General features: G+C 49.2%; 1 protein-coding gene across 1 annotated transcript in view; it reads right to left on the bottom strand.

Annotated features, from left to right (window-relative positions):
* Positions 1 to 20938, bottom strand: part of CLMN (calmin (calponin-like, transmembrane)) — a 130257-nt gene extending 109319 nt beyond the window's left edge. Inside the window, exon 1 of the mRNA XM_011951516.1 lies at positions 20847 to 20938. Coding sequence (XP_011806906.1) covers positions 20847 to 20928 — 82 coding nt within the window. The 5' untranslated portion in view covers positions 20929 to 20938. The remainder of the gene's footprint in view (positions 1 to 20846) is intronic.
* Positions 20939 to 20944: the final 6 nt, after the last annotated feature.

Raw genomic sequence — 20944 nt, 5'->3', positions numbered from 1 at the left:
CCTTGTTCAGGTGATGTTAGAACAGGTCAGTTTCTTTCCTCCAATGGAGTCAAGGGTCAAGTAGGAGTCAAGGGTAGGAGTCCCACTGCAGAATGTCAGGGATAAAATGGGGCAAGTAATTCAGAAAAAGGTTAAGAGCTCAAACACACTACATGATTAAGGAAGAAGAGAATCCTAAGCATGAGAATTTAAAAGGTTTCTTAGAAATTATACTCTGGGTGTGGGAACTCACACCTGTAATCCCAGTGACTTAGGAGGCTGACACAGGAGCATCGCCTGAGCCCAGGAGTTCCAGTAGCCCTATTATAGAAGGTCAAATGAAATGGGAAATTGATTTCAACAATGTATTTAATGTAACTGACTATATCCAAAGCATTATCATTTCAACATTTAGGTAATATTTTAAAACAGTTAATGAGATGTTTTGCATTCTCGCTTCATATTACATCTTCAAATTTCATGTATGTTTCATACTTAAAGCACATCTCAATCTAGACTGAACAGGGTTCCTCCATAGCCACACGTGACTGGTTCCTACCATCGTGGACAGCGGAGGTCTAAGGTTCCTCGGTTTACACAGAAGAAACTGAGGTTGAAATGGAGGACTGAACAAGAATCTACATGCTTGTCATTCCCAGAGCCATACTCAATTTCGGTGGCGAATTGGTGTGGCTTAGTGGAAAGAGCACAGGTCGAAGAGTGAGAACGATCCAAGGCCAAATTCTGACCCTGCCACTAACCAGCTGTGCGCCTATGGACTTTGTATTTGGCCTTTCTGAGCTTCAATTTCCCACCTGAAAGTGGAGATAATTCTCTTACCATATAGTTGTGAGAAATAAATATAAAATACCCAACAAGGGTCTTGGCACATAGTAGATGTTCAATAAATGGGAACATCATGATGATGATGATGATGATATAGGTAGTGAATATATTCCCATCACCTTTTTTTTTTTTTTAGCATTTTAATTATCCCCAACCCAGAAAAATGATGCCCTGTCCTAGTTCAGGCAGACCTGCCCACCAGACGGAAGGGGGGCAAAGACAGAGGCAGGAAAAAGAAATGGGAGAGATGGTCATGGGGAGAGTAAAGGACACAACCACAGGGTGCTAGAGCCCCAGTGGCCTGCTGCACCCCAAAGCACATAGATGAGTAAAACAAAAGTCACCCCAACTCTGTGGGCTGGTGTCAGAGCCAACCTGTGGAACCTCTTTGGAGCTGAGCCTGTTTTAAAAGAAGCAAATCACAGACCTTTTGGACTCTCTGATAACGCCCCAGTCCATTGCTTCACTGAATGGAAGAAATCCAGCACCTGCCTCCAATGGCAAAGATGTGACCATCTTCACCTGGCAGGGCGCAAGGGCTCTGTGTATTTCGTACTCCAGATCAAAGGAGACCTCTAATGGAAACCTTGTTAGCTCAGGGCAATAGAGCATGTCCATGAGCCACGCTGCTGCCTACCTCGGCTTCTGGGCGAGTTGTTTCCTCTGCAAGGAATATTCCTCCCCCTCCCATTTGGCTAACTCCCATGTATTCTTCTCATTTCAACTTAAAAACACCACCTTCTCTGAACAGCCTTCCACAAAACATAATGCAGGGTCCCTCTGTTAGACACTCTCCCTGTAGTCTGCCATCACAGCCGTCATTATATCCTGATGAGACCAGGGGGACTGAGTCCCTGCCATGGAGCAGAGACTAGGTCTGTTCTCCTCACTTCTGTATCCCTAGTGCCTGGGAAAAAGCCTGGAACCAAGCAGACGCTCAATAAATATTTGTAGGAGGTTGCTGTTGCATGAAGTTAACTCAGGAATCAGAAGGGCTCTGGTTGGTTTGACTTGAAAATAGGCAATATTTTGGAAAATAGAAATAAAAGTTGCAGCATCTGCATCTGATGCATTCAGTAATTTTCCATGAAGTAACTTTCCAAAAGGGTCATGCACTATTGTGTCATTTTGTTGGATTCTTCCCACAACTGGAGAGTATCTGGTTATAATGGACACAATTCACAGAACAGCTATTACATCAACTATTGATTTTCCAAGGGCCCCGAAGCTGAAGCTTCATATCAAAGAGTCTTTTGAGTGAAGGCACACGTAGTTCCCATAACTCTTGTGTGTCCGAGAGTGGAGACAGCTCTTTGGAGAAACACAGTTCCCCCTTCATTTGCCTATTACCCTACCAGCTCTCAAATGGGCGGTACCACTCCCAGGTGGAAATGCAGGGGGAAATTTTGACTGCCACATGACTGGCATTTTGTGGACTCACTCAAGGATGTTAAAACCTCCTGCCATGTGTGGAACATCCCACTCACAGAGGACCATCCTGCTCCAAAAGCTGAGTGGCCACCCCACACTCACACACTGAGGGATGCTGGCCTCAATCCAGCCTAGGCCATGTCCACAGGGTGAAATGGCTGCAGGGGAAAATGAGTCCAAAAGGTCACATCATTATTCATGAGGACCCCTACTCCCTCATCCCCAGGTCCGCTGCCCACCCAGAATGGACCGGTCACCTTCCAGAACATCTAGCACATTCCTGCCCTTGCATGCTGGCTCATACCAACCTCCTCACTCACCTGGAGGCCATCCCCACCAAGCCCCACCTACCTGAGCCTCCATCCAACACAAAGTCCTTCTATAGGAAACTTTCCTGGATCACTCAACCCCAATAATCTCTCCCATCTCCAAAAAATTCCAGACTTCTAACCAGACAATTCACTTAGTACTTGTCAACTGCTGCTGTGCGTCTGTCCCTGAGTACAGACACCAAATCTGACATGTCCCAGCACAACCCCAACAGATTGACTAAGTGACCAATTCATTCACCTCATTCAGTTGGGCCACGACAACACTAAGCTATGGTCGTGCCACTGAACTCCAGCCTGGACAACAGGGCAAGACCCCATCTCAAAAAAAGAAAGGAAGTAGGTGGATCACTTGAGGTTAGGAGTTTGAGACCAGCCTGGCCAACACAGTGAAACCCCATTTCTACTAAAAATATGAAAAAATTAGTGGGGCATGGTGGTGTGCACCTGTAATCCCAGCTACTCGGGAGGCTGAGACAGGAGAATCACTTGAACCCGGGAGGTAGAGGTTGCAGTGAGCCAAGATCGCGCCACTGCACTCCAGTCTGGGCAAGAGAGTGACTTTGTCTCAAAAAAAAGAAAGAAAGAAAGAAAGAGGAAGGAAGGAAAGAAGGAAGCAGGGAAGGAGGGAGGTAGGGAGGGAAGGAGGGAGGAAGGAAGGGGTTAACCTAGACCTAGTCCTGATGAACTGAAATATAACATGAGCCACACATATAATGTTACATTTTCCAGTAGCTCTATTATATATAAAGTCAAAAGAAACAGGGGAAATTGATTTTCACTATAGATATATTAATCTACTATATCCAAAGTATTATCGTTTCAACATCTGGGTAATATTTTAAAACAATTAATGAGATATTAATGAGATTGACCACCAAAGCAAACACATTCCTCTTTTACTTTAAATAAAGGAAAAAAAACAAAAGTTCATTCAAAAAAGCCTTTACTAGTATTGGATAGTTTTAACACTCATGACTTCACTGAGTCCCCCAAACAACCCTGGGAGGGCTTGACCATTTGTTCAAGTCACATTACAGATAGAAGAGACCAACACACCACCAGGACCTATCATTTGGCTAAAGCACTGCAGCTGTAAAGTGAAGAAGCTAAAATTGAAATCTGGGCCTGGCTTCAAACACCTTCTCTTCTCACCACAGGCCAGGCAGGCCGTCCTTTTCTCTGGCTTTGTTCTTATTGATCAACTATGTTTACTAGATAAGGGCTGCAGGATAAACAGGCATCATTTCAGCAGTGCTGGAGGGTCAGGCAGTGATTTGTTCTTTACTGAAGTCTCCAAAGAGTGTTTCCACAGTGCTCTCAGTTCCGGGTGATCCAAATCACTCAAAAATGTAGAAGATCAAGTCAAGTCAGTATCTGATAGAGGCTCAAGCAGGATAACTTTTAATCTTGCCATGAAGAAAAGCTTAACTTTAAAAATTTGGCACCAGCCCGTTCTCCCTCAGGTAGCCTGTGGTTTGGGGCTTGAGGAGGCTTTATAAAGGCAGGCAGGACTCCAACATCAAACAATGCATGTTCTACCAAATAACTCATTCCCTCAGCGGGGTGGCTTTTCTCTCCCAAGGGGCCAACGCACCGCACCCCCCGTGCAGCAGAGGCTGCAGCTTTAAAACAGCAGCAACCACAACAAGTGCACAAAGATGAGCGGGGTGTCAAATTAACCCCACGCCGACCCCTGCCAGGCCAAGCTCAAAAGAGCTTTCAGCCCACTGATGGGCGATCAGAGGCCAGGGAGGACCTTGGCAGGGAGTTCACTAGAGAACGTCCTCCACTTCTGCAGCTGCACCCCATATGGACCCCCAACCCTCATACCTTGGGACCTCAACCATGGACGAACCAAAGGGTGTGGCTGAGAAAATAGCCATTAGGTGTGACCAATGCCTCCTCTGCAATCCCCCAATTTCTCCTGGTGACCAGTATTCAGCTGCAGCCTGGGAAATGGTCAAAATGGAATGAACGTAGCCGGTAGGGATCTGCCGACTTGGAATCTCCAAAGCTAGGACAATGGCAGCATCCATTTGCCAGCCTCCCCTCTGGCTGTTTGCCAGCCTCCCATCTGGCTGTTCTGAGACGCTTGGAAAAGAAGGGAGAGATTTCTCAGAGACGAGGACGGACCCAACTGGGCTTCTAATTTCAGTCCATCTCCCAACTTTATTGAAACCTAGAGGAAAGGGACTTTGTTTTATGTATGCGTTACGTAGATAATAAACCCTCAACGATGGCAAGAACGGAAGAAGGGGAGACAGCAACACAATTCTAGGGAGTAGCAAGAAGGACCAGTGGTCACGGACTTGGCAAATTCAAAGAAATCTACATCTTCAGCCAGACGTAGTGGCCCACACCTGTAATCTCAGGACATCGGGGGTCCAAGGCAGGAGGATCACTTGAACCCAGGAGTTTGATGTCAACCTGGGCAACACAGTGAGACTTTGTCTCTACAAAAAATAAACAAAATTAGGCATGGTGGTGTGTGCCTGTGGTCCCAGCTACTTGGGAGACTGAGGCAGGAGGTTTGATTGAGACCAGGAGTTCAAGGCTGCAGTTTGCCATTATGGCGCCACTGCACTCCAGCCTGCAGCCTGGGTGACAGAGAGAAACCCAGTCTTAAAAGAAAAAAAAAAAAAGGAATCTACATGCTCAGTGACATCAAGGAAGGATAAAAATCAAGCCAATGTACAACCCAGAAGTCCCAAATGGTTGGGAATTAGTGGTGGCAGGTATCTCTGGAAATGGGGTTAAAGTGCAGGGATGCACTAAGAGGATGAGATGAAAGAACCAGCTGGATCCGTATATCCCCTCCCCCACGTCTCCCAGCTGGGTGACTGTCCCTCTCCCATTAGTCACAGGACTGGAAATTTATTCTCTAAAGAGGCTGAAAAAACTGAGAAGATCTCAATGCAAATTGTACTGTACAATCTGTATAGTACAATTGTACTGATTGTACAGATTGTTGTGCAATCTGTACAACAGGCAGATTAAGTGATTTTATACATACTACATACAGAGGACCAATGCTCCCCAAGCACAATTCCTTCTTGCAGCTCCCAAACACCTGACTCCTCACCCCCAGCAGCCTGGTCTTGACCCTCCAGATGGGAGACTGTAAGACCCTTCCGTGGGGAGTCCAAGCACCCCAGGAGGAAAGACCTAAAGATACTGGCATGGGGATCCCCATGAAACAGTCCAGTAGGGACCTATGGGAGAAGCTTCCAGTCAGGAAGGACACCCATGTGCTCAGAACCTGCAGAATGCTTAAACTCTTAAATAGGAGAAAGCAACCAAGGACTATGAGGTAGCTAAATAAAGAAGGCCTCTAACATGAAAGCTTCAGATCAAGCGAAGCCAAGAGAAGGGGTGCACAGGTCCATCACATTCAGTGTGGGCCAGGCCCTCTCTAAGACCTTCACCTCTAGTAACTCATGCAATTAGCGCAGCTCCCAAAGCAGACATCAGTATTATTCTTCCCATTGTACAGATGAGGCCTTTGAAAAAGAGAGAGGTTAAATAACTTGTCCAAAATCATAAACCCGGTAAGTGGCAGAGCCAAGATTCCCAACTAGCCATTTGGCTCCATGTCACTGAGCGCCGTGTGAGCCACCTCTCAAAGCTCCACCCCAGCCCCGTCCATCATGACCATCCTCAGCGCGTAAGAGAAGATACTGAAGTCGTGAACAAGGGGCTTCTTTGAAGAATAAGAGAGAGTTCTCCCAAATTAAAAATGTGATAGATAGGCTGGGCACGGTGGCTCACGCCTGTAATCCCAGCACTTTGGGAGGCCGAGGCGGGCGGATCATGAGGTCAGGAGATCAAAATCATCCTGGCTAACATGGTGAAACCCCATCTCCACTAAAAAAAAAATACAAAAAATTAGCCAGGCGCGGTGGCGGGCACCTGTAGTCCCAGCTACTCGGGAGGCTGAGGCAGGAGAATGGCGTGAACCCGGGAGGTGGAACTTGCAGTGAGCAGAAATTGTGCCACTGCACTCCAGCCTGGGCCACAGAGCCAGACTCCATCTCAAAAAAATTAAATTAAATTAAATTAAATTAAATTAAATTAAATTAAATTAAAATGTGATAGGTTAAAATATGGAATGTAAAATTGATGGAATCTCCCAGAAAGCAGAACAAAAAGCAAAGGGATTAAAAAATAGAAAAAGTAAGAGAATTGGAGGATCAGCCCATGAGGACTGCTATCCAACTAAGAGGAGTTCCAGAAGGTCAGAAAACCAAGGAGCAGAAATCATAATGGATTGTCCAATAAAATTTCCCAGAACTGAAGGACAGCTTCCAGAAAGGTCTCACTAAGGGCACAGCATAATGGATGAAAAGAGACCAGCACCAAGCAGGTCACCTTGAAGTCTCAGGTTGCTGGGGACAAAACAAGGCTCCTGTGGGCTTCCAGACAGCATGAAGCAGGATGCACACAGGGGATCAGAGATGACTTCATGCTTCTCTATAGCTACCCTAGAAGCAGGCAGACAGTGGAGCCAGGAACACTTCAATACGCCAAAGGAAAATCATTTCCAATCTGGAATTTGATGCCCAGCTAATGTAGCAATCAAGAAATAGAGAATAAGTTCATTTGCCCATGTGCAAATTCTCAGAGAATCTACCACCCAGGCACTCTCTCTCAGGAAGGATGTGCTCCTGTATTCAAGGAGTGAAGCCGTCAGAGAAAGGCACGAAGCAGGAGATCTGACTCAGGAGAGAAGCGAGGGGGACCACAGGTGACAGTGACAGGCAGTCCAGGTGACAGCTGGGCCCCAGGTGTGGAGGACAGCACAAGTTCAGACTGAAGAAAGTCAGAGACCCCAGACTTGCTCAAGAAGAGAGAACTAGCCAGGCATGTTGGCTCATACCTGTAATCTCAACACTTTGGGAAGCGGAGGCAGGCGGATTACTTGAGGTCAAGAGTTCAAGACCAGCCTGGCCTACACGGTGAAACCCCATCTCTGCTAAAAATACAAAATAAATAGCTGGGCGTGGTGGTGCACTCCTGTAATCCCAGCTACTCGGGAAGTGGCGGCTGAGGCAGGAGAATCACTTGAACCCAAGAGGCGGAGGTTGCAGTGAGCCGAGATCACACCACTGCACAGAGACAGTGATCACACCGGGGTGACAGAGCTAGACTCCATCTCAAACAAAAAAGGAGAAGAGATAAATGAGACACTTTACCTGATGCACCCGAACAACTTAAAGAGATATCTAGAATAGTAAGAGAGTTTCAGATGAATTAACAAGCCATACCCCACCACCAACAGCAACAGCAGACAGGATTTAATTCCAAAGAAAACAAAAAGCAGATTGGTTAAGGAAAAGTGACCATCATTAACTACACAACTAAGCTCTGAAGAGTACTGACCTACAACTGACACTGTTAACCCCAATTACTGATCTTACCGAAATTAGGATGAAAACATGTTAGGAAGTTGACAGAGGGGGCAGATTTGAGGTTAAAGGAGGTAAAGAGGAGTCCTATATCCTCACCTTCTACAGAAAGAAACCAGAGCTGAGAACCAAAAAATCAAGATGAAGCAATACATGCATGTTATTTAGAGACATAGAAGAAAATACTAAAATCATCAGCTTAAAAAACAATGCAAGTCATATCCTCCAGGGAAGGGGGCTGGGGTGTCACTGTTTTCCATAGAAACCTTAAAGGAAAGGCAAGGGAATGGGGAAACAGGCATTGACGAAGACATGTGACCTCACTGAATGTTCTAGCAACCAGGAGAAGTTGAGGTTATTATCCCTTTCCACCAAAAAGACAGGGTCGGGCTCACAGCTACCCACAGTCAGTCAATACTGAAAACAGGCTCAAACCCAGCTCTGCCAAACCCAGCATCCACACTCTCCCTTTGATTCCACATCCATGCATTCAACAATATAAACTGAGCACTCTCTAAGCCTGGGTCACAGGGGTGGCCAGGGCAGACTCCAGCACCTGACCCAACAGGGCTTCTGGTCTACCCGGGCAAACCATCACTAACAACAAATCCAAGTGTAGCAGTGCCTACCCTACACAGCCTCAACCTAGGACTACAGCACTTATCTGATTCTCGCTGTTCCTCTTCCTTTCCTCGCCCACTTGCAGCCCCTCACTGACCTCATGGCATTGTGACATCTCTGTCTCCCACGTGTCAGCCATCACATGCCACTTCATGGCCCTGGACCACGGTACTCCTGGGAATTCAATACAGACCATTGCCAGGGCAACTTCCTGCTTTCAGCACCCAAGGCCCTTGGCTTTGAATTGGGAGGTAACACGTTTGGTTTGTTTTAGATCACAGTGAAGCTCACAGGCCAGGCCACCTCTCCAAGAGAGAGCTCCACACTTGTGTATATGAAAGTAAGTAGCCTTTGTAGACCGGCCTCCAGAGAGGCCTGGTGAGTCTAGGGCGCTGCAGCAAATACCTGGAGATACCACAGTGTGCTGTGAAACCTCACATCTGCTGCTCACTCGCTGAGGACAGGGCAAAGCCACTGAGCCCCTCTGACCTTGGAGTCTGCATCTGTGAAGCAGGGGCCCTAGAGGCTTACATCAGCGTTAAATGACATAATGGAAATGGCTCTGCTTTATCATCTGCCATCGCCATAACACAACATGGGATGAGAGGGTGGTTCCCATGGCTGCCTCTGCTCACTTCTGCCATCATTCAAGGTTATGAGAATTTCATCTCCTCAGTTTCTTCAGATGGCATCCCTATCTCCACTCTTTTGAGATCCACCCGGGGAATCACCAGGCAGAAATCTTCAGTCAAGAAGTCAGCCTTTACTTTGTTAGTTCGAGAAACCTGGTGTGTAAATGACTCTAAACAGAACCAGCTGGGCCAGTGAGCAGACTCTGATAAGGCTCAGCAGCAAGGCTGGTTGACATCTTGCCCAACATCCTTTAGCTGGGGTGCAGTTTTCTTTCTGGGCTCCAGGTAAGTCAATTGCCCTCTCTAGCACCACCTGGTCCTTGACCTAATGCTGGTCAAGTCTCTCCCCATGTCCCCACATTCAAATCTCATCTTACTACCCAGCCCCTGCCTGACTTCACCTTCCCAGGCTTACCTCTGATTCTTGGTTCTACCACTTATTAACTCAATGGCTTGGAACCTGTGACAATCTCACTCAGCCTTAGTTCTTGGGGCTGATAATAATGCCCACCGTGAGAGTTCTTCCAAGGACGTGGCACAGGGACCTGCACTGTGGTCACCTCTCCCCAGCCTACCAACCCCCTCCTCGCACACACTCCGCATAATCACATCAGTACCCTATAACCAATGAAGACAGTCCCTGACTTAATTGATTTTTATACAGCATGTACTATATATTATACATATTGCAACAACAACAATACCACAGATTGTCTTGCATAACTCAGGTTGCAACTCCCCCAGTGTGATCTGACAAGGAAGAAGCCGCGTGCATGCGTGGGGGAGCTTTTTCAGCCGCACAGCCATATATTTGGAATATTACTGGAATGTCTGATTGCATTTCATCCTTGTTTTATAAAAATAAGTAGAAACAGAAGAAAAAAAAATGGGAAGCGTGGTTATCCATGATCATTACTGGTTTCACAAACCTACCACGAGACAACAGTGGAACTGGGGCCATGAAAATTGTGGGGCTAATTCCATGTTCAGCCAAGGAGGGAGAGGGAGGCCAGGGAGGTTGGAAACACAGATGTTGAATGATGTTGATGACATTATTCAACAGCCCTGAAACAGTGAGGTAGGACCAGGACTTTTTTCCCATTATTTGGCAGTTGAAGTCCCTCGTAGCTTACACGTCTAGCCTGGGACTTTCAATATGTGATGTAATAAAACGAAAACTTGGAAACTGTCTATAGAACCGTATTTTAATGATGTTCTCTTGTTTTCTAAACAAACATATTTCACATCAAGTAGAAGATTGCTTACCCAACACAACCAGGACTCAGCTTGCTCTAGGGTAACGGCATTTCCAGGGTTCATGTATCTCCACTCCAAAAGAACACAAGGATTAGAACAGAGATGTTACTGCTGCCAGAACATGTCCAGTCCCAGAATCCACACAACAGTGTATGCAACTAGAGGACACTACGATGCCACCCTCTTTGTCCCAGGGCCACAGGGCATAGATGAGAGACTACCATGACACAACACCACCACCTTCTCTGGTCTCCTGGGTAAAGAGTCTGTTGGCTCACGCTGGCCTCTCCCTTCCTCTTAAAACCCACTCCTGCCCTTTGTCAGGAAGCCTCCCCGAGTTCTCCAGCCAGGTGGTGGCAGCCCTGTGACCACAGCCCTGGTCTGCGCACTCTCAGCTAAAGTTTGCTGCCCCCACCCTGGTCTCCACCAAACTCACAGAGAAACCTACAGGGCAGTCCAGCTGTGCAAATATCTCCCCAATGTGTCTATTCTATGGAAGCGGAGAAGGCTTGACAGCCATTTGTTATTTATTTGTGGATGAGATTCCTATGGCTGCTGTGACAGATTACCATACGGTTAGTGGCTGAAAACAACACAAAGGTATTCTCTTCTAGTTCTGAAGGTCAGAAGTCTGAATGGGTTTTACCAGCTAAAACCAAGGTTACGGGCAAGGCTGTGTTCCTTCTGGAGAGTCTAAAGGGGAATCCAGGTGTTCCCTCTTCTGGCCTGTAGAGGCCTGATATGGTTTGGGTGTGTGTCTCCTCCAAATCTCAGGTTGAAATGTGATCCACAGTGTTGGTGGGCCCTGCGCTGGCTCCCCTTCCCTTCTGCCATGATTGAAAGCTTCCTGAGGCCTTCCCAGAAGCAGATGCTGGCACCACACTTCCTGAACAGCCTGCAGAACTGTGAGCCAATTAAACTTCTTTTCTTTATAAATTAGCCAGCCTCAGGTATTTTTTAGAGCAATGCAAAAACAGCCTAACACAAGGCCCCTGCATTCCTTGGCTCCTGGCCCCGTCCTGCAGCAGCACCGCTCTCAACTCTGCTTCCATGATCACATCTCCTCTCTCCCTCTCTCTCTGACCCTCCTGCTCCCTTCTTAGAAGGAGGCTTGTAATTAGTTGGGTCCACTTGGATAATCCAAGATAATCTCCTTATCTCAAGATCCTTCACTTAATCACATCTGCTAAGCCCCTTTTACCAAGGAAGAGGACATATTCACCCGTTTGGGGGATTAGGATGTGGACATCTCACAGGGGGAGGCATTGTCCAGCCTATAATGGTTCTGAAGACCTGCTCCATGTTAGGGGCTGGCAGGACAAAGATGCACACACTCCACTCAGGGTTCCACTCAGAGGCGGGCTCAGAGGGCATTTGTGAAGCCCCTGGGAGTCCAGACCCCAGGACTGTGAGTTCTGCCCAGGAGGGCACAGACAGGGCCCAGAGAGGCTGTTCTGGGCATGTCACAGTCATTCTCTGCAGAAAGCACTGCGTGGACAAAGGAAAGGGGAAAGGGCGTGGCCTATGGGCGAACCCAGAAGACACCTGGGTGCAGCTGTGGCCCAGTTCCTTCAAGGAAGGCCAGGAGAGATGGGGGCAGAGCACACAGCAGTGCTTCTGCCTGAGGGCAAAGAGCCCTGGTGGAGAGATGGACGGGCTGCGAGAAATGTCTTCAGGTTGCAGGGCCGGAGCAGGACAGGGGCACTGGAGGTAGGGTAGACAGTGGTCGTGGCAATTAACAAGGAGAATGTGTGCAAAGGAGGCAAACATGGGAAGGCCCAAGTGTGACAGACATTCAGGGCCAGGAGTGACGGGACACGGCAGGCAAGGGAAGGGGCGCGTGAACAGTGCTATCTGAAGGTTCAGATTCCTCCACCACCAGACTGGCAGGTCACCTCCGAGCCCCCTCCCCACCCGCCGCCCCAGTTCTCAGCTGGAAGGGCTCAGAACACTGCTTTTAAGTATGTCATACCATAGAGGATTAAAAATAGTTTTAAAAAGGAGAGGGATATAAATATCGCAAAGGCTCCTGGCTGCATGGAGAACCCCCCAGGAGAGGAAAGCAGGGGTGGGGCGTGCCTCCACCATCGGAGCCCTGGGGTCCTTCCAGTTAGACCCGGAGGTCTGCAGCTCTGCAGGAGCTGAAAGTAGTTCTGGTCGACACCAAAATGACCCCAGGACTTCCGTAAATTCCCCAAATCTTAATGACCCCAGGGCTTCTATAAATTCCCCAAATCCTCCTTGCTTTTTCTGTGCTTTGGGGACACTGGACCACAATCTCCAAGAAGCAGGAGAACACAAGGGAACCAAATAAAAAGAGGGACAGAAATACAAGGTGAAGGTCAACTGCATGGGCCCATCTGGGATGCAACATCCTGCATGCCCTGACCCAACCCTGGCTTCCGTCCTGCTGAGGAGCTTGGTGGGACTCTCCCTGACCCCATGGCCCCACCACAAGCTCCCCTACCCCGTGGGTTTATGGGACAGATTCTCCTCTGTGCCCCATCTTCTGCCACCTTCTTCATCCCAGGGATACAGAACATAGAGGCAACCACTGTGACATGACATCACCACGTTCTCTGGCCTCCTGGGTAGGCAGTCTGTGACTCATGCGGGCCTCTTCCTTCCCCTGAGTCCCACTCTCCTGTCTTCTGTCAGGAAGCCTCCCCGGGGTTCTGTGGTCAGGTGGTGGCAGCCCCATGACCAGAGCCCCAGTGTGTACACTCTCAGCTCAGGCCTGTTGCCACTATCCTGTTCTCCACCAAACTTACAGAGAAACCTACAGGGCAGTCCAGCTGTGCAAATATCCCCCTCAAGGCCGGACTGGGCCTCCCTCCTCACCCTACACTCCTGCAGGACCCCACAGTTCCTACACGCTGATCTCAACCTCACCATACCTCTGTCCTCTCTGTACTGAGAACTCCTAGCGTGTCCCATTCACCCATCCCTCCATCCCCAGCTCCCAGAATTTCAGGAGGACTCAACAACTGTTATTTGACCAAAGGACCAGGCTTCAAGTGGGTAAGCCCATTTCTAAAGCAGGTTCAAAATGCACCCCAGGCAGAAAGGCAGCCTTTGGAGAAGGTTGGGCTGTCACACACACAAGTATTCCCTGCTGTCATCACCAGAAGCATCTTCTACTTGTCACGTGCCCTGGGTCTACGTTTAGAAAATACAGTTCCTAACTTCCTACAGGAAGTCTTCCAGATTGCCGTATTCTGCATAGCAGCCTGATACTTGCTGACAAGGACACATTTCCTCCTCCGGCCTCACCCCACCAACCTGATTCCAGCCTCCTAGGCCACTATATTCACATCTTGCTGCTGGAAAGAAGAGTGATCCCTTGTACCACAGATGTTGGGGTTTTCTTCTGGATAGAATCAGACGTGGGATAACAATGACCAGGCAAGTGTGGGAGGCACGTGGCAGCAGTTCCAAGACAACGCCTTAGTTCTGGGATGTGGGGGCATCTTGATGGTTTTCATCCTGGGCTGCTGTTCCAAGGCAGAGCAGCTGACTTTAGCAAAAACACCTCTGACACACACACAGATACACACAAAAAATACACATACACGGCCTGGTGCAGTGACACACCTGTAATCCAAGCACTTTGGGAGGCCGAGGCGGGTGGATCACCTGAGGTCAGGAGTTCGAGACCAGCCTGGCTGACATGGTGAAACCCTGTCTCTACTAATAATACAAAAATTAGCTGGGCATGGTGGCGCATGCCTGTAATCCCAGCTACTCAAGATGCTGAAGCAGACGAATTGCTTGAACCCAAGAGGCGGAGGTTGCAGTGAGTCAAGACCGTGCCATTGCACTCCAGCCTGGGTGACAAGAGTGAAACTCTGTCTCAAAAAAATAAAATAAAAATAAAAAACACACATACACATACCCCTTTTCTTTTGCTGAGAGCATTTTACTAACACTTTCTCCATTTCTATCTTCCTCTTTTAATAATATACATTAAAACTATACATAGTTTTGGTTTTGTGGGTACTTCTTTGCCTCAACTACTCAGCTGTTCCCTTGTCCTGCAAAAGCAGCCATAGGCAATATGCAAATAAATGGGTGTGGCTATGTGCCAATAAAACTTTATTCACAAAAAGAGGTTGCGGGCCAGATTTGGCCTGTGGGCCATGATTTGCAAATCCCTACTCTGATAGAAAGAAAGTAGGAAAAGAAGACCTAGAAAGAAAGAAAAAGTCCAAGATTTTTTGATGCTGCACTTACGATTTCTGATGCTGCCTCTAATTCCTTCTGTGACTAACGCAATCTACCACTGTTTAAACAAAAAAAAAAAAAAAAGAGGCATGGGGAAAGAAAAAAAAATTTATAAAAAGGTTTCCATGGGAACAGGGAGTTCACTTTTAATGGTTCAATCACAAAAAAGACAATTACTTTATTTTTCTCTCTTCCCCTCAGACATAGGGCAGATGTGATCTACGGCTTGTTGGGCAGAGGGACTTTGTCCAGAGCCTCAGCTATTCCAGTGAAAAATTAAATGCCAGAGCGTTCCACAGGTCAGGGAGGGCAGTTGATGAAATCTGGGCCTCTTGGGCAAAGGGTTGCTTCTCCAGAGCTGTAGGTCTGGTAAGACAGCCGCCTCTCTCATGAGGCTGTAGGGCCAGCAGGCAGCTCTGGGCTGCTCTGATGCAAAGTCGTGGCTGCTGACACGTGATTCACTGGCGAAACCTCTTCCTAGGTCTCCTGCCAACTGGACTGAGGGCTTCCCTCTCCCTGCTGAAAAGCCATTTGCGAGATGGGCTTCTGTTTGACCTGGCCCCTGAACACTCTCGTTCCTTGGTACAAACATACATGGGCGGAGTCCAGAGCCCCTTGTTCGTCCTGATCGCCGGCTGGCCACTAAACCTACCTAGGTAACTTCAACTTGACAGCCAAGGACAAGCCAAGAATGGACATCATTTACCATGTGTGCTTGCATAGCAAAGCTTATGAAGTGCAGCATTTTCTACCTGGGACACTTGGTGGAAGTGAATCTCCAGCACTCCACAGTGAAAAGAATCTAGGATGCAGCCAGCCGTGCTTACTAGAGCCCAGAGTCACACACCAGCCATCACTCATGCATGCCAGGGGATGGAATGCAGACAGCTTTAGGTGGGCACCTGCCCAGGCCCGCCACTCCCTGACCACCTTCCCAGTGGTGGATTTGAGCCCCAGATAAACCAACCCTCTCATTTTGCAAATGAGGAAACTAAGGAACAGCAAGGGAGAGAGATTTTTCAGAATCTCACAGCAAGTTTGCAACAAAGCCAGGACCCTGGCTCAGGCCTTCAGCCTTTGAGTCTTGGCTGTGGCTTCCCCAGCTGCACAATGCTCCACCTGGAAAGGCCCCTCGAGAAAAATCCACACCATGAGATAGGGATGGAGCTGGCACTAGAACACGGCCTTTTGCCTGTAATCAGGAATGAACTCAAAGCCCGTGGCCTGACCCCAGCCACAGCCAGAAAGACACTTTCTACAAGATGATTCATCCCTTAGAACCAAGCACACAGCCCCAGGGGTAGTGCCCTGGCAGGCAGTTCCTTGACATGAAACCTGTGCATTTGGTTTTCTTTGAGTTTTTATATAGAAACCTTCAGTGCACTTGCTGTGCCCTCTAAGAGCTGGCGGAGGTGGGAATGGGAACAGTCCCCACTTGGCTTCATCCCTTCTCTGGCTGCTGGATAACAGTGACCATGGCAGCATCCCATCCCACCACTGCATGCTCCACTGCTGTGTGAAAGGAGGGTCTAGAGATAGGGAGGTAAAGATGGGGTGATAAGGAACTGGAGGGGCAGGCTGTGGGGGCAGGAAGTGTTGGGGAGTTATGGGAGAGAAGGTTGGCATGGCATCCTGAGCCAGGCCACAGGTGACCTTGAACAGCCGGTCAAGGGGCTTGGACTTCATTCTGTAAGCCAGTGCAACCCAGCCTTCTTCTCATGGTGACATGGGACCATGTTACTATTTGTCCTGGGGTGGACCAAAGAGCTGCCCAGGCCCCCACTGTGTCGCCCTTAGCTCACGGGTTGGGAAGCTCTGCTGTAGGTCACAAAACCTACCGGTGGCTTTAGCAACAACATGCTGGAGTGGCCGGGTGGTGGGTGGAAAGCAGTAAAGAAGTCAGTCACTGCGGAGTCCAGGCTCGCATGAGGAACACCTGCGCCTGGGCCTGAGCCAGTGGAACAAAAGGAGAAAGTGGGCCACATGGGCCGGGGCTGATCCTTCTGAAAACACGGGCTCTGCCCTGCCTCTGAGCCTGCCTTGAGGGGATTCCAATAATTTCTCTCCCTTCTGCACTATGCAACCCAGAACCTACGCAGTGAAGTTTCTGCTTGGCCTTCAAAGTCCAGGTCAAGAATTACAGCATCAAACCCCACAAGTACCAGAACGACAGAGGATGGCCCAAAGCAGAACTGACCTCTGCACTGCTAAAATCAGAAAATTCAAGCTCCAGTCTGGCTGGGTGCCCATGACAGTTTCACACTCCTGAAAGGCAGAGACTAGAACCAGCTTTCATTCCCCAATGTCTGCAAGATGCTACGTGCTCGACACACATGTGCTAAACTGCTCAGAGAAGGGCTGTGGGTTTCTTGGGTGGTGGAGGCTTCCCACATGAATGGAGTCTTCTTTAAATCCTGGCCTGACACCCCTTTTTGTCCAACAGTACGGTGATCCCCAGAACTGGTGGAATACTGAGCTGGACCCCGAGGTTCAGACAAACAGGGAGACGGGGCAGCCAGAGTAGCTTGTCTTTGGAAGGACACCGGAGCCCTTGTAGCCAACAGCCAGGCAGGGAACTAAGGCACAGACCTATTAACTCACCACCTCTAACGTCAATTCTAGAAAATATGTCCCTGCCTTCCCACATGGCACCAAGGAAGCGGGGACCACCTGGCAGAGGCTGCCAGCATCCTGCAATTCTATCTTCTCCTCTCCAAAAAGGTCAACAGCTTGGACCACCCCCGTTTCCTTGCAAGAGACCCTGTGAGGGTGGCACAGGCAGTCTGCCCAGAGGGACGAGTCCATGCTCTGCCAGAGGGCTCCTCCTTGACAAAGGTCTTTTTGAGCTACGCATGTGAACATATCCATGAGAACTGCATCTGCTCAGACACAGGAAGGTGAGCGGCAGGCCTCTTGGGAGGGGCCACCACTCTGCCCAGCTCACCCTGACCTCCAAAGACAGGTCTGGAAATCTTCATTCCAATGTTTTCTGGGGGATGATCTATGACATCACAATCATATTGCATGGATTTCAGAATCCCACTGCCCAGCGTGAGAGATAAAAGCCTTGGATGAGCAAGTGAGCAGAGGCCAAGATACATCTAAGTCAACTTAAACATATGGATATATGGAAAGATATAGCTCTATTATGAAACTGTTCTTCCCTGAAATGCAATATCCCAGAGGCTGTAACCTCAGGGCTACCCCTCATTAATGACCCCAGGATCACCCCATCCCAGGGCCCCAAGAGAGTCAAAGCTTTCTGAAAAGAATCAGGAATGCCTGACCCTGACAGCAGCTGCTGCCTGCAGATGGAGGCCGGGAATCCTTCTCAATCCCTATGATTACAGATCCGTAAGATCCCACGGTAGCCCTCCTTCCATCGCCACGACAACTGCGCCTACCTGTGCTTACTGTAAGCAGGCACACAGCTTCAATGGCAGCCCCTCTGCCTGGACTCCTTCTGCCCCCCTTAACTTGACTATCCCCTGCACTGAGTTCAGAAGAACAAGGCCCCTGCTGGTGGCCCCCAAAGCCAATCATCCAGGCACATCTGGGGCCAGCTGACATCCAACAGCCAGTTATGGCAGATGCTCTAAGCTCGGCGTGGAGCACCTTCTGGCTTGGCCCTTTGGCTGAGACTTCCTGAGTACCACAGGAGCAAAGAGAGAAAACGCCTATTAAGCATTCGGTCAAGAGACTAACCAAGGGAAAAATCAAGAGAAGACAGATGCCTGCCCCACTCCACTCCCAGCCTCTTCTCAGCAATGCTAAGCAAAGCACAAAGTCCGACACGGTAACTCTACAGTGTTAATGCCCCCCAAAGCCACGGACAGCTTCATTCATTCATAATAGCCCCAAAACGCACACAACCCAAAGGACCCTCACCAGGTGAATGGATCATCAAGCGGTGGGGCATCCATACCATGGAATAGCACTCAGCAAGAAAAGGAAGTCCAGACACAGGCGAGAGCACAGAAGAATAACACCAGCACAATGCTGAAAAACAAAAAAGGCCGGAGTACACACTGTATGATCCAATTGTATATCAGGTTCTAGCGGCAAAACTAATTTTCAGTAATGAAGATCAAGTTAGTTCCCTTGGCGGTCAGGGGCGGTGTTACTGGCTGGGAAAGAAGATGAAACCACCATTTAGGTTACTGGAAATCTACACCTTGATCTGGGTGGTTGTTACATAGATGTACCCATACATAAAGCTTTGTTGAACTTAAGAAGAAGTGCACATTTAAACATATACATAAATTTAAAAGTTTATTTTTTTAATGGCAAAGCCTGTTGATGCTTACATTGTAACTGGCATTTGCCTAAAAGTGAGGACAGTTCACTGGGAGCCAAGGGAGAGGAGCCTACTCAGTGAACTCCTACCCAACCTCCAGGACCCATCTCAAATTGTCCCTATTCTGTGAAACCTTCTCCCACTGTTTTGGTTGTAACCTAATGCTCATATTGCGGGGCATCTCTTCACAACAGTCAATCTTCTCTAAACCAGGAGCTAATCCTAGAGGAATGCAGGAACTTGTTACACCAAGCATTGGTTAGTATGTGCTTATTAAACACTCAATGATTGCCTAAGAAAGACAGCTACACACACACCCTGACAGTCCAAACAAGACCGCATCTCAGTAGACACTAATGGCCACCCCCAAAGAGGATGTCAGTTCTACTTGGCTTATTATCAAAAGAGATCACTTTCAACAACCCTAGCCCAAGCCTCCTCCTTGAGCACAAATCACAGCCAGAAGAGATCAGACGGGCACAGAGCAAACTCAGTTTCCAGTGTCCGCCCCAGGAGGCTCCCCACTCCTTTTGAGGTCACCTCTGCCAGAGCTGTCCTTGCCAACCTAGGGACTGGGCAGATCCACCTAGGCTCCCAGGAAACATTGAATCAGGTGTAATGTTTAAACTTGACTGCTCGGCCATCCCCCAGTGGCTGGGGCTCCCTGCCCTCCAACAGTAAAGTCGCTGCCCTCACTGGGGGAGGGCACCCACAGCCCCATCGCCTCTCTGCCCAGACCTCCCAGCTCCTAGCCACTCCTAATCTTGAACTCTCTAGAAACCCAAGCCTGCAGGGGAAGCAGCTACAGAAACTTCACCTGCACAGGTCAATGTGGGTGAAGAAGGGCCAGAAGTGGTGTTTTGTCTAGTTCTGCAAAGTTCACACATGGAAAAAAAAAAAAAAAAGAAGCTGGAGATACAGCTCCATGAAGAATAGCTCTCTTTTGGGTGGGTAGGTTGTGGGGGGGAAATTATGGGTGACTTTTTTCCTTCAAATATTTGTGTGCTTTCTAAGTTTCCACATTGAATAAATTCTTTTGAAAGAGAAACACACTTCATGTGTGGCACCGCCACCCCCAGCCACTCTCCACCATTGGAGTTTCTTTTTCACCTCTTCTCAGCTACCTCCTCCCAGGTAGACGCCTTGGTCCCAATGTCCTGTGCCCAAGCAGGGTCGGAATTGGGGGTGGGGGGGGGCTCTCGCCCTCTCCGCATTTGAAGTCCTGATCCTGCAGGGGAGAGGCAGCTCCCTAAGCAAAGAGGCCACTGGAGTTGGGTGCTTGCCTGACCCCGCCGATCCGATCCGCACCCCTGGCACCCTCTCCCCAAATCACCCCCCTGAGGCGCCGCCCACCATTCAATTCCCCTTGCCTCGAAGGTACTTAGGAAGTGCGCGAACTTACACACACACACACGCACACACACACACACACACAAACACACACACAGAGTCGCACTGTCTCCTCCCCTCCCTGACCTGGGCCACCGCCCCCAACAGCCCACGTACAAACTTCTCCAAACTCGCAGCGGTGGCTGGAGGGGGTGGTGACGTCCCCCTAATGAAAATGAGAGCCCTCTCCCCCTCAACGCACACACGTGTAGCGCCCCACCCCCTGGGCAACTGTAAACCTGGCCGGGGCTGGCCGCCCTGGGGCTTGGGGGCGGGAGTCCAACCCCAGCCTCCCACCCCAAGGCAAGTGACAGGAACAACTAGCAGCCGGCGAGCGGGGGCGGCGCGGGGGAGTTGCCAAGTGTCTGAGCTGCGCCCCGGGCTCCCCGAGTGCCCGGCCGGGCGATCCCGGGGCGAGCCTGGGCTGCTTTACCTTGCAGGTTCTGCACTCGAATGTCGCTGATCTGCCCGATGAGCTCCTCGCGTTGGAACCAGTCCCACTCGTGTGCAGCCATGAAGCGCGGGCGGAAG

Source organism: Colobus angolensis, unplaced genomic scaffold (assembly GCF_000951035.1).
Source record: "Colobus angolensis palliatus isolate OR3802 unplaced genomic scaffold, Cang.pa_1.0 Scaffold32, whole genome shotgun sequence".
NCBI classification, from domain to species: Eukaryota; Metazoa; Chordata; class Mammalia; order Primates; family Cercopithecidae; genus Colobus; species Colobus angolensis.
Note: the sequence above shows the minus strand (reverse complement) of the source record. Positions and strands in the feature narration are given on the sequence as shown.